The sequence below is a fragment of the Mauremys mutica genome, chromosome 5, assembly GCF_020497125.1.
Source record: "Mauremys mutica isolate MM-2020 ecotype Southern chromosome 5, ASM2049712v1, whole genome shotgun sequence".
Taxonomy (NCBI): Eukaryota; Metazoa; Chordata; order Testudines; family Geoemydidae; genus Mauremys; species Mauremys mutica.
Window position 1 is genome coordinate 71,302,193 of NC_059076.1, and position 14,610 is coordinate 71,316,802.

Below are 14,610 nucleotides of genomic sequence, written 5' to 3' on the forward strand. Positions count from 1 at the left end.
TATAAAAGCACAACATCTCACAGATGTTGCAGGGCCCCAGTTATAAAAGGAACCAGTAGATTTTCTATTTTCTGGCTGGTTTTGGATGTTCTGTGAAGTTTGGAATAATCCTGGGACCTAATTGTATGAATTCAACAGAATGGCTATGGTATTCCAGATGTGCTGTTCTGCCATGGACTGGACACAATTGTCCTAATCCCTTTTATGTGAAGCAGTACCCTGCCAACGTTAAACTTCACTGTCTTTATTATTACTCTGCTTCCTTAGAGTAAGCATTTCATTCAAAGGTCCAAGCTTATAACCTCAACAAAATTACATGTGCTGTCTCAATTGCAAGCAGACTGCTTTTTGGAAACCTATATACAGTATATTTTTATTATGTATAAGATATAATATGTATGGGAGTCCTTAACACACTATTTTGCTTTCTTTTCAGACTTTTAATGAGTTTGAGATTGAACAACATCAGGAATGTGCTTATGATCACTTGGAAGTGTTTGATGGAGAAACAGAAAAGTCACCAATTCTGGGACGTTTATGTGGCAATAAAATACCAGATCCTCTTGTTGCTACTGGAAATAAAATGTTCCTCCGGTTTGTTTCTGATGCATCAGTACAAAGAAAAGGCTTCCAAGCCACACACTCTACAGGTTAGGAAATCAGGATGTCATTTACTGATAATTTTCCCTGGATGAGACGTTCAGGATTTTCTTGCTCTATGAGCAATTGTTTAGTAGATAAATCAGTGCTACGAATAAATCTGAACAAATCCTTGGAGGCAATAGATGAAAGGAAATAATGTCAGGATTCTAGAATTAACTCTTTTTTGCCATCTTATTACTTTTTTTTGTTTTGGAATTTTTTTTTATTTGTTTGTTTTTGTTTTTTTTAACCTTCATGTTGTTGCTGACAGTCATTAAAAAGTAATCAATTACTCTGGAAAAAGATCTAGTAAAAGCCAAAAGCAAGACAATGGTGAATTGTTTCCTAAGGAAAGGCATGATTTCTTTTGAAATTCAGCAGATTTGGGAAACAGGTTTTTAAGAAATTTGTATTCTTTATAATTAATGCCATAACTGACTATACTTATAAAAGATTCAACAGCCTCTAATTTCATTTCCAGTGGAGCTATTTTAATGTAGTGTGCTGTGTACCAAAATAGTCTCTGATTTTTGTCTTCTATGATTTTAAATAAAACTTAGGATTTTATGTTAACAGGTAACACTTTCTTCTACAGTTAAAAAAGGAATGGTAAGCAAAGGTAAAAATAAGCAAAACAAAATTGACAGTCTTGCTAAAATAAACAAGGTTTTAAAAAGTTTAATCTCCTTCAGACTTAGCAGTTACTTTTGGTGCTTGATAGGAATTATTGTAATTCAAAATATGTTTTGAAATTCCATTAATTGGTTGCTTAGGACATTTTCCATGTTACAAACATTAATTTTCTGAAGTTGCTTGGCTTACAATGACCCCTAGTGGTGACTCTAAAAATTTTAACCTCCAAGACATGTTTGTAAAGGGAAGAGGAGCCATTCAAAAATATTTGAGAGCAGGGGTGCTGGAACAATATTGAGGGTTCTGAGAGCCACTGAACCAAGCTGTAAACCCTGTATATAATGGAAACCACTTCAAGCCAAGGGTTGCAGCAGTAGCTCTAGTTCCAGCACCTACGTTAGAGTAGAATAGAATATTTCCCCAATCTCTACAGTAGAAATAATATTTCTTCATTTACCACAATCAATTCTTACTCAGGGATTATTTTGTAAACTGCATACTAAAGTGGATATTATATAAATACGACTTCTAGCATACTAAGGCTTTGCTGACACACAAAAATCCCTAATCTTGAGTATAAGGATGAGTAGTCTATATTGTATCCATGTAGTTTAACATTATCTAAAACATCACATGCAACAAAGAAGTGTGTGTGCAACTATCAAGTCATTATAAATTAATATTAAAATTCAAATTAGATTTTTTTCACCTTGCATTTTTGTAGAGAAATAATCTTTGATACTTTATGTGATTAATTTCTCCTTTTGGCAGAGCCACCAGACATCAGAACCTGGGCTCTTTCTCACCATTTTTGTTCTGATGCTGGAAAAATGAAAGCTTTGTTTACCCTGACATTCAGTGTACTTCTCTTTCTCGTTATAGGGCCTGATTTGCAAACACTTAGTACGCTCATGATGTGTTTGCTGGATCAGTCCCTTCCTTATCTCCCTTTGTATCTGTTACAATTGTACATCTACAACCACATGTGTTACACATGTACATTTTAACTCTTAAGAGGGACTGAAAAAATTATCATGTGCTTTACTTCATCCTTCCCAAATCCTACCAGATCATTTGTATTACCCCCTCCAATCTTCTCTACCACACAATGACCATTATGATTTTCACAAAATTATATATAAAAGGTTTGATTGGTTCTTTCTACAATTTTACAGTAAATAATTAAAAAACAAAACTATTGGTAAAGATGGGTGTTGTAATACTACTGATTTATGTGGTTTCTTTCCATTTACACAATTGTAGTAATCATTACATAAAGGAAATTAAAATCTATGCCCACAGTATTTCTAAGTGTTACAAGTTACATTGCTACGGAAAATCACAGAATCATAGAAGATTAGGGTTGGAAGAGACCTTAGAAGTTCATCTAGTCCAACCCGCTGCTCAAAGCAGGACCAACCCCAGCTAAATCCTCCCAGCCAGGGCTTTGTCAAGCCAGACCTTAAAAACCTCTAAGGATGAAGATTCCACCATCCCCCTAGGTTACCCATTCCAGTGCTTCACCATCCTCCTAGTGAAATAGATTTTTCTAATATCCAACCTAGACTTCCCCCACTGCAACTTGAGACCCCATTGCTCCTTGCTCTGTCATCTGCTACCACTGAGAACAGTCTAACTCCATCCTCTTTGGAACCCCCCTTCAGGGAGTTGAAGGCTGCTATCAAATCCCCTCTCACTCTCCTCTTCTGCAGACAAATAAGCCCAGTTCCCTGAGCCTCTCCTTATAAGTCATGTGCCCTAGCCCCCTAATCTTTTTTGTACAGTTAATGGCTTGCTGGTATTTCCCTTATAAATGTCTGTTTGAAGAGGTTTATAACTTCCACTTGATGTGGAAACTTTGTGTATGATATCTCAGCAGAGGTACAGTGTTTTCCTTCAGAATGTTGAAAAACTAAATCTGCTTGATTCTTTTTAAGAATGTAGAATAAAAAAGGTGCATTTTTTGCTCATATATGGTTCAAAGTTAATTTTTGAAGGAAAATATTTCACAAAAAGTCCATTAAGTTAACTGATAGCATAGCGATGTAGCGTTTAGGAATACAGTTTGTATGTACTGTTTGTACAGAATACAGACTTTATCCTGCAGTCTTGATGAACGTATAAATGTTAATTTTAGTGGGAGTTTTGTCTGAATAAGTATCCTTATGGATATTGCATTTATGAATATATAATCAAGGAGTTTTCAAAGCATATATTATTTTTCTTCATTGTATCGCTTCTATAGCATAATAATAAATAATATTTAATTTAAAAAGGCTAGATTGTGTGAGTGAGATAAGGGGTGATAATAAAAAGATTGTACCTATGTAACCCCCACACCTTCTGGGTGTGATGTTCTGTCCCATCTAGTGGCACTGAGACCACGAAGAGTGTTAAATAAGTCTGCTTTACAACCTTTGCTAACAGCCAGTTGGCTTTTAGCTCATGCAGTAGAGGCTCATGCACTAGGCTCTGGAGGCCCCAGTTTCGATCCCACACACTGACGACTGGGGTCTGTCGGCGTTACAAGTGGGGGCTCGTTCGGTATTTCAACTGGGAAGTCTCTGACGCTCAGGATGTGCTTCCTCAGCTAGGGGAAGTATGTAACCCACACACCTCCTGGGTGTGGTATTCTGTCCCATCTAGTGGCACCAAGACCATTTAGAAAGGGAGTTAAATGAGTTTGCTCTACAGCCTTAGCTAACAGCCAGTTGGCTTTTAGCTCATGTAGTAGAGGCTCATGCACTAAGCTCCCCAGATTCAATCTCGCCTGCCGACAACCAGGGCCTGTCGTCATTACGCCTAACCCTGCGTGACTGTGCTAGGACAGGCAGAAAGAGCCCAAGGAGCCATTCCCCTCTCATGTATACTGGACACAATCTTCTGGCTTTACACTCCCTGGCCCAAGGCCAGGTGTCGTATAGTAATCTCAGAAGGAGCAGTCTGACACGGAATCCAAAACTCATGCCACTAAATTTTGTATTCCTTTCCAGATTTTTTGGACAATTATAGACATGTAGGTGTGGAAGGGCCCTCGAGAGTTCATCTAGTCCAAACCCCTATGCAGGAGCAAGTAAACCCAGACAATCCCTGAAAGGTGTTTGCCCAACCTGTTCTTAAAAATCTCCACAGATGGGAATTCCACAGCATATCTTGGAAACCTATTCAGGTGCTCAACTACGCTTATAGTTAAAAACTTTTCCCTAATATCTAACAGACGAGTGTCTAGTCCTACCTTTCGTAGAAATAGAGAACAACTGACCACTGTACTCTTTATACTAGCCCTTAGCATACCTGAAGATTGTTATCAGGCCTCCATCTCAGTCTTCATTTCTGAAAACTAAACATGCCCAGTTGTGTTAACCTTTTCTCATAGGTCAGGTCTTCTAAACCTCTTATAATTTTTGTCACTCTCATCTGGATGCTCTCCAGTTTATCCATATCTTTGCTAAAGCATGGCACAGAATTGGACACAGTTCTCTGGGTGAGGCCTTACCAGGGCGAAATAGAGCAGGACAACTACCTCCCATTTCTTATATATAACACTCCTATTAATATGTCTCTGAATGATATTAGTCTTTTTTGAAACTGCATCACATTGCTGAGTCATATTCAATATGCAGTTCCCCATATCCTGTGAATTGATGCGAAGTTTCCAATCATAGTTGCGTTTTTTTGGTTGGGTTTGGGGTTTTTTTTTGCATTTGTCAGACTTGGGAAGTGATGAGTATTTTGGGAGCTGAATATGTTCAATTTCTTAAACAATTCCAGTGGATTTAAAATATTAATTTCCCGAGACTATAAATCCATGTCTGCAGCACAAATTAAAAAAATAGTAATTAACTAAAATATATCTACTCATAATGTAAAATTAATGTATTCCTGCCCATAATAAAGAGGTATAACCTATTTAGAAGCATGTTTTAAAAAGCATGCATCTACCAGGAGATTAAACATTGTTTTTAAATGGTTGTGATAATTCCATACTATAGAGCAAACTGTTTAAACTGCATTAACCTGAACACATTTTAAACAACTTTTAAAATCAATTTCTCTACCACAGTTTTGACATAATATAAATGAGTCCTACAGTAAAGTTTTCAAAAGAGCTTAAGTGTCCAAATAGTATAACTCCCAGTGTCCTCGACAGCACAGGAAGAAAGACAAGACACCAGGAATGACACTAAGCTGCAGCTTTACTGAATAACACACCTGGGAATTATCCAGCAATAACTCCTTTGGTGCAGGTCATCCTTCCTTCTGTAACCCATACCACCTGGAAGAGGGGTGCCATCAGCCCTCCACACTGTGAGCATGGTCTCAGCACCATTGCTGGGACCTCACCATCTTCTCTCATATAAGTGGGTTTGTCTCCTTGCTGTACCAGACATTAGGAGTCCTGGTTCAATTCCCCACCTTTTTTTAGGACAAACCTTCTAGTAGTCCACTTCCAATTCCAGTTTATCAGGGAACCGGACCCTCCATTGAACAAGTAGCTGCACTGGGTAGCTGCTGAGCTGCAACAACATGAATTTTGCAGTGCAACCTATCAACTGGTTCCTGGGCTGCTGAGAGGAAGGCAAAAAAACCCACACTGCCCAGGCCAATCTGGCTAAAAAGGTGACTAGGGTGATGCCCACAGTGAGTGGGGGGGGATTTTGATCAGGGTGCAGAATTGCGCCCTGGACAGGGAGAAGGGTTTATAAGCCCTTTGCTTGTGTGCATGGGAGCCAATAGGTTTATGCTGCACCCTTGCATCCAGGCAGTCAAGGAGTCCCCTTCCTACCCTTCTCAAGCTCACAAGGAGGCTGAGTACCCATGGGGAGGGGAGGAAACGAGAAAGGGTCAATCCTTACAGGAGCCAAGTGTTTTCTTTCCCCTAATGGCCCTGACAAAGTCTCCCCATCTCAAAGGCTGACTGGAGTATGGTGTGCATTTTCAAAAATGATATAGGCACTTCAGACCCTAAATCCCATTGATTTCTAATGAGATTTAGGTTCCTAAGTGCTTCAGTCACTTTGGAAAAGTACACTTAAGATCTTGTGAAAAATTCCTCTTTATTTCTTAAATTGGTTCTCCGTTTATATATGTGAGAAATTCTTCTTGCTTTAACATTTTTGCAGCTGGTAATATGGATGGAGCTTTCTTTTAACCTCATAGAAACAATAGCATATATGGGGGAAACAGTACATACAGTTGATTAAAAGTATTCCTTTTTTACAGCTGTTCTAGGTCTTAAATGTGTAAACCCTCTTACCACCCTCTTATTCCAGTCAAAAGCAAAAATGTAACTGAATTCACAAAAAAGTAAGGTAGCCACTAAATTAGAATAAACAATAAACTGAACCCAGTTGAGGCATCTCATCTGTAGCTTTGATAATGCACAGTTGTGAAGTGTGAAAAAATGCACACAAGTACACATGTATGAATCCTCATGAAGGTATCCTGTGAATCAGCTATGGTGGGATTTCTGATTTTGTCTGAAAATGGTACGTGCTTGTCTAGAAGAATTTAAAATCCTATGTTGAGCTATAAATCAAGTTTAATAGAATCATTACACTTACATATTATATAATATTTTCTGTTTTGCTTTACTTGATTCTTAATAGACATATTTTCATGAATACTATAAAATTGCAGTTTTAAGCATCCATGTGTTCCTATTATTTCCTATCTGAATTCAGAATCTTCGACATATGACATCAAAATTTGTTGTTAAAGTTGGGCCTGATCCACAGAGTTCATGACCAGCTCCTCTCTTCTCCAGAGCTCAGTTTGGATTCTGGGATTTGTTTTAGCTCATCATAAAATATAATGCCGGTGGGCAGGATCCTAACATAAACAGATTTTGGTATAGAAATGAATGTCATAAGCAGACAACTGTGGCCTGGGAAGAAATAGGGAGCAGATGAGCAGGTCTTAAAATTAAAAGAACCCAGCCAAACCTTCCCTAGAAATCTAATCAACAATGCAAAGTTTTTTTCAAAATATAGCTTTACATGTGTTCCTAGCTGCTTTTAAATAGTTTCTGTAACTTTAACTCACTGATGTAGTATAGAAAGCTAAACACAGTGAAAATGTATAATGAAGAACAAATATTTATTAATTGAAACTAGTTAAAATGTTTAGATAGAAGAAGTAAACATAGTTATGTTTTGATCTTCAAATATACAATAATAGCTGCTTCTGTCAAGTAAACTATTTGTAGCCCAGTTTATGGGTCTTAACATTCTTTTTCATGAAGTGAAATGTAACATTTTTCAAAACTGTTTTTTCTATAAAATATTGTAATATACATGTTTTTAAACACGGAATTTTTTTTGACAAGCTACACCTGAGTGAATCTGTAAAGCAACATGTATCTTAACCCATATCATTAGAAATTTACTAACTCATATAAATAGATGTATTATGAAAATATTGACATACAGTATGTAATGCCCCAGCATAAAGTTTGATTCGGCTGCCCTTATGTGCATCTCAAATGTATATTATGAAGGATATCACCCAGTTTATCTACGTTCTCTGCAAATTTGCTGTCTTCTTTTGTTAAAAATTAGGTACATAATGGGAAATGATGTATCTAAGGCATAAAAAGAGGAAAGGAATGAATTCTGCAGTATTTTATTACAATTTAAATTTTTTGGACTCTCATTTTGATTCTTCACTGCACATTCAGTTCCACATTTGGACCTTAGCAGGGCACAAGGGTTTCCTTGCTCCCTTTTAGTACCTTATAGGCAAGAAGTTCCATTGAAATTGTAAATTACTCCTCAGGGACAGTAAGCAGAATTGGGTCCATATGACTTTTAAAAAATAAATTTTAAATTATGGGCCAGGTTCTGCCACCCTTATTCAGAGTAGTACCTCACTGTGCAAAGTAGTCCCATTAAATTCCATAGATCTATTTGTGGGGTAAGGACCTACCCATTCTGAGCAAGGCTAGCCTTACAGGAAAAGGGAATGATGAGCTGTACTGAAGAAAGCTTTTCCTTATTCTTTATTTGTTTCCTTCATGCAGAGTGTGGTGGTCGACTGAAAGCTGAATCGAAGCCCAGAGATCTGTACTCTCATGCTCAGTTTGGTGACAACAACTATCCAGTTCAAATGGACTGTGAGTGGTTGTTAGTATCAGAGCGTGGCTACCGAGTAGAGTTAACATTTCAGACATTTGAGGTGGAAGAAGAGGCAGATTGTGGTTATGACTACATTGAACTCTTTGATGGCCATGATACAACAGGTGTGAGACTTGGCCGATTTTGCGGATCGGGGGTAAGTAATCAGTAACTGAAGCTTATATTTATGCACAGAAAACCTACAAAATAAAAATTCTTACAGGGTCACTGTCAGGTAGTTTTCTCCAAACTGTAGGTTTTGTCAAAAATAAATAAAATATTTTACCAAAATCTGGGAACAATAGATATGTTTCTATGATTTCAAAAAATATTCCATTGAAATATTTTCAGTCAATAAGTATTTTGTGGTCTTTGTAGCCAGAGTATTGCATCATTATGCTAGTGCATATGAAATCGAAAGTAAAATTCTTTAGTCTGTTATGTATAGTGACGAGTACGGTTTTTATACCGTACTCGTCACTTTAATATCTGGGCACTTTGTAGTACTGCATTAAGCAATGTGACTAACGTCTGTCACATGGTTTGTTCTCTTGTTCCATTCTGATTTCTAACCTGATTCTAAAGAAATATAGGCCTAGAATGAGAGAATAATTTGAGCTTAAGTAGATGGCTTTGCATAGCTGTGCCACTGTGCCATCCAAGTAGGATCTCTGAAAAGGAATTGTGGCTCCTGGGAGAAGAGAGCTTACTGCCCAACTTACATCTCCCTTTGCATTGGCCTAGCTCTGCAGGCCCAGTGAGTTGAGGAAAGGGGAGTCAGGGCTCCACCCACTTGCTGACAGGGGAAGAAGGTAAGTATCTGGTGTACAGCTCTTGCTTCTTGTTGTTTCTCTCATTGCATGTAGACCCAAGATTTGACAAGATCCGACATGAGGTGGTAGCATTTACTCCCTTGCATAGCAATGTTGGGACCAAGAACAGTCTGGCCCTATGAAGTATGAGGATCCAGATGAGTCCTGTGGCACCTTATAGACTAACAGACATCTGTTAGTCTATAAGGTGCCACAGGACTCTTTGCTGCTTTTACAGATCCAGACTAACATGGCTACCCCTCTGATACTTGAGGATCCAGATGTCTCACCTCAGGCTGACCGAGCCAAATCAACCCCTTTTAAAGTATATTAAGCTTGAGGGAAAGGAAAGGAGGGAATGATAGAACCTTAACTAACCCTCAAAACAACAAAAATACTACTAGGTGCCCAATTCTGACATTCTACACTGAGCAGTACTTCAGTACCTTTATCAGTAGTCCCAAAATATGAGTAAAGGTGGCAGAACAGAGCCCTGTTCCACCCTCCAGATGACATAATTCATAGTTTTATGACAGGGTGAATAATATAATATAGGAGATGTACCTATCTCCTAGAACTGGAAGGGACCCTGAAGGGTCATTGAGTCCAGCCCCCTGCCTTCACTAGCAGGACCAAGTATTGATTTTGCTCCAGATCCCTAGGTGGCCCCCTCATGGGTTGAACTCACAACCCTGGGTTTAGCAGGCCAATGCTCAAACCACTGAGCTATCCCTCCCCCCCATGTGCTGACTATTTTAGCTTTCTCTAAAGCTATTCACTCATCTCATCCTCCTTGCTATTACCTGCTGTAAAAATGAAACTGTCTGATCACATCATAGTGTAGTATAAAAGCTCCAGATGTGTTATTGTCCATTTGTATAACTGACCTGTCAGTACAAGGAACAGCACAGGCTACATTAATAAAAATCTTAAATATTTTTCAAGTGGCACGCTCCAGATTTTATATTTAGTTTATATTAAACTGACCGTCCTTCAATAAGGGGAGAGGTAGTTCAGAAAACAAAATGGCCTAGACCTGTTGACCTATTTTCAAACCTTTTATGCAAGTTTCAGAAGACTCTAACTATTCTTTTGGACTCCCAACACACATGAAGCTCACTTCCCTACCCTGCAATATTCTTATATATAATAGAATCCTTCCTAAGCTATGACCCTCTAGTGGGTCCCAGCCTTCTGCTCGCTCCATCTCTATTATCTGCATTTACAATTATACACATGTTGTCGATCTCATTGCAGTGCTAGTGTAACCACCAATAATTACAAACATTATGCAGTCAAGGGCACAATAGGCACTCTGGGAACACAGCCTCACATGGGGCAAAATTTGAATTCAGTATAAACCAGATCCCAATAGAGCTGCGGTGCTAAGCAATGGGATCATCAGAAGATAGGGGTGGTCATGAGTGGGAGAGAGATTAATTGTGGTAAGTAGGAGCCATTGTGGAGATAGAAAGAGTAGGAATCTAAAAGTTTGGATCCACTCCAAACAAGCATTCTAACTGCACTGAATGTTTTAACCTTTAAATTTTACCCATTAGATTAGTTTTCTTGAGGACAGCTATACTTGTTTGTCATGTCTACATTACACAGTTTAGTTGCCACTTTTCCAGACTTTACTATACTAGGATGGATTTTTAGCGGAGCATCCAGATTAGACAATATTCTGCTCTCCATTATGGCCGTATATTTCCAGACTATCGCCTTTGATTACAGTGAGATTACTCTGGATTTGTACCAGTACAGTGGAAAGCAGAATTTAGCCAACTGTGTTTTGGTGTATTGAATTGTTATAATTTCATTATATAGGTTAGTCTATCCAGAGGAGACTTCAGAGAGACCTACTCAGGTTAGGTGAATGGGAAACATGATAGCAGATGAAATTCAATACTGATAAATGCAAAGTAACATTGGAGGAAAAAGCTAATACCCTTAGAGTGTAGCTTAGGAAAAAGGACCTGGACATCATTGTGGACAGCTCAACGAAGGCCTCTGATCAATGTGCAACTGCAGTGAAAAAAAGCAAACAAAATGTTAGGGTATAAGAATAAGAATGGGGTACAGAAAATTAGATAATGCCATTATATAAATCAGTGGTAAATCTTCATGTGGAATACTGTGTACAGTACTGGTCACCCCACAGGAAATACAGCAGAATAGAGGGAGTCCAGGAAAGGGTGATGAGAATGATTTGGAGCATGGAAAACTTTCACATGAAGAGTAATGGAAAAGATTGGGATTGTTTCCCTTTAAAAGGGGATGAATAAAATGAGACATGATAAAACTACCTAAAATAATCAGTGGTATAGAGAAGATAGATTGTGAGCTTCAGTTCTGCCAGCCTCATAATACTAAATCAAGGGAACATCAATAGAATGGAAAGGTGGCAAATTCAAAACTGATAAAGGAAATACTTTTTTACACAACACATAGCTAGGCTGTGGAACTCATTGCCACATGATGTCATTTATGCCAGGAATTTAAGATTCAAAGAGGAACTGGATGGATAACAAGAATATCCAGTTATAATAATACTAAAAAAGGTTAAAACTTCATACTTCAGGGTTATCCTCTTAGGGGCTAGGAGAAGGCTTTCTTGGTGTGGAGATTATCTCATCTCTGCCTACTGTGGGGTTTCCTCCATCTTCCTCTAAAGCATCTGATTCTGACCACTGTTAGACACAGGCTACTGAACAAGATAGACCATGAGTCTGTTCCAATATGTATAATCCTATTACATTTTTCACTATGTTGTTCTGGAAAAATGCTGTATGAATCTCTGAAATTTGTTCCTGCATTGTTTTATAATGTTAGACTAAGACCTATTGCTGCCTGTGTAAAGGTGTTGTATCCACTTTGAATGGTGGTATTGGTTCTATCCATTGTGAATGGTGCTATTAAATTATACTGTTTAAGGAGGAATGAAAAAATCCATAGAAAAAGATCTTAACTAAAAAAGAACTAATAGAGTAAAAGGTGAAAAAAATAACTTTACTTATGTATTTATTTATTCTAGCCACCAGAAGAAATTTATTCAGCTGGGGATGCTGTTTTACTCCATTTTCATACTGATGATACAATCAACAAGAAAGGATTTCATATACGATATAAAAGTATAAAATATCAAGATAGCATTCACACCAAAAAATAACGCAAGAACCTCTATGCCAGAAAATAAGAAAGAAAGAGAGAGTTAGTGTGATGGAGAGGAAGGAAGCCGTATTTTTTTACTGACATTATTAGCACAAATGTTTTATATAATGGGTTCAGTTGGAAGCAAAACGCATATGACCAGAAACATTTTAGTTCACAATGAAACTTTCACCTATCCCAATGGACATGGTAATGACATGTGGGCTCCATGCTTGACTGTCTCTGCAAAGCTGGTGAAAGGGCATTGCATGCTTCCAGGGAAACTGTAAAAGCTTTTGTTTCCAGCTTGATGTTTGTATAGATGCTTGCAGATTCAATCACTTACATTCAGTGGAAGTGACCTTGCAAACTATTCTTCCTTCTGAAAATTATCTGGTCCAGGAGAAAAAATGCTCCTTCAGGTCACACATATAGAAAACTGTCCTTATATCTTATTGAAATTGCTTTGGCTTTGTATCAAAGATACAATGCATGCAAAGGCCATAAAAGGAGATATGAAATGGGAAAGTCTTCTGAGGTTGGTCTGTACTTTTGTAGGGATTCATCTCTCCTGTTAGTTTACCAATATTTTGAAACTGGAAAATCACATCTCCTGTAGCGTAATTGATTTCATTTTACCAGCACATTGAAAAGTCTGAAACATTTTATTCATCGCCATTATTAGTACACTCAGAATTTGGATAGTAAGTAATTGAAAATGTCAAGTGTATTGGTTAAGTAAGCTATAACTGATGATGTGCTCTTATTTTGCACTGAGCCCGATAAGAAACTGAGTTAATGTTTAACAGACCTGTTGTAAATCAAAATCTTTATCCACTGGGAAACGGAAATAATCATGAATAGAATCATCTGAAACTCCAATTACTGATTTCATTTTCAGTAGTAAAATCATAACTGCTGCTAACTTGTATTTCCTTGGAACATTTTATGAATGAGCTAATTATCCATTTTAGCTAACCAGAAACAAAGCTGAAAGTAGTATCCAAAAGAAACGTTTCCCAACCCGTTGAAAGAACAGTATTACTTGTTTTCTGGAAATAAGAATTTCTGTAATGGCAAAAAACAAACAGGATTTTTGTTGAAAGAGAATTTCTATGGTGCTATTCCATGAACATTAAACACTCAATGAAGAAGTTTTAGACCTTTGAGCCAACAATCTGCAGATCATGAATGTCTCACTATGCCTGGCTGCATCTGAAGAATAAAGACTTATTACACGTATGACGAGATCATTGCAATGGCAGCACTAGTCCTGTGGAACAACTACTACTATTGCCTTAGAATTCTTGCACATGATCAAACAGATCTTCCTCTAGATACATCTTTAATTTGATAAATAATTTGACAACTTGAACGTTTAATGTATGTCAATGAAAAGATCTTCAAGCAAAAGCCCATCTGCAAAGCTTAGATCATCTGCTGTAAATACAGTGACCTGCTTTTGATGTAGAAATATGTTATTTTAGAATGAACTATTCTATGTGCTTTAGGCCATACATGGCTTTAGTCATGATGTATATGCATTATGTAAGTATGTATGAATGAGTGCTCCAGAAAGGTGAGAGGTGTTGTATGGATGAACAGTTAAATTGTGCCAAGTTCTACCAGAACCCTGTTTGACTGTAGCAACTTAAAGGTTTCATAGGCAGGTAAGTGGAACTTCTAGTCAGCAAGAACAGAATTTAAATGAAATGTTATGTTTCACTTACAAGAAATATTATTTTGATATCCTTTGATGTAAGTTGCTACCCAGATTAGCTTAGTTCCTGTTACCTTACAATGAACATTCACTGGCACTAATAAATCCAGTGGTTTTTTTGTTTTTTTACAAAAATAAAAACTAAACAGATGTGTAGACGTCTTTGGCTGTATTAACCACTGATTTATGTTGCTGTATCTCCCTTTTCCCTTCCAGAAAACTCTCACAAGTGAAGTTCAAAGAATGAATCATTTTTATTCCTCCTTTGGATATAATTGTGCTTTTTAAATATTGCATGGCTTTACTCTTCTATGGATCGTTTTTCAGGGTGCTTGCACAAGAAGAAATGAACAACATAAACTGGCAGAATGGAGCAGAGTTGTTCCCCAAAACCTTTCCCTACAAACTCCTGTCATAAAACTTAACGTAGCAGAAAACTATGCTTAAACTTCAATGTCCAATATACTGGCATAGTTTGTTCTATTCTGGAATGGCTTAAGAAAACATTTTATTAAAATAATGTATTTAAAGTAGTAGA

The 14,610-nt window shown here is 37.5% G+C and overlaps 1 protein-coding gene across 1 annotated transcript in view; it reads left to right on the forward strand.

Moving 5' to 3' along the window:
* TLL1 (tolloid like 1) overlaps window positions 1–14,215 on the forward strand; it is a 383,094-nt gene extending 368,879 nt beyond the window's left edge. The window contains exons 24-26 of the mRNA XM_045020036.1: window positions 437–650; window positions 8,297–8,547; window positions 12,237–14,215. Of these exons, the coding sequence (XP_044875971.1) occupies window positions 437–650; window positions 8,297–8,547; window positions 12,237–12,371 (600 nt within the window). The 3' untranslated portion in view covers window positions 12,372–14,215. The remainder of the gene's footprint in view (window positions 1–436; window positions 651–8,296; window positions 8,548–12,236) is intronic.
* The last annotated feature ends 395 nt before the right edge of the window (window positions 14,216–14,610 follow it).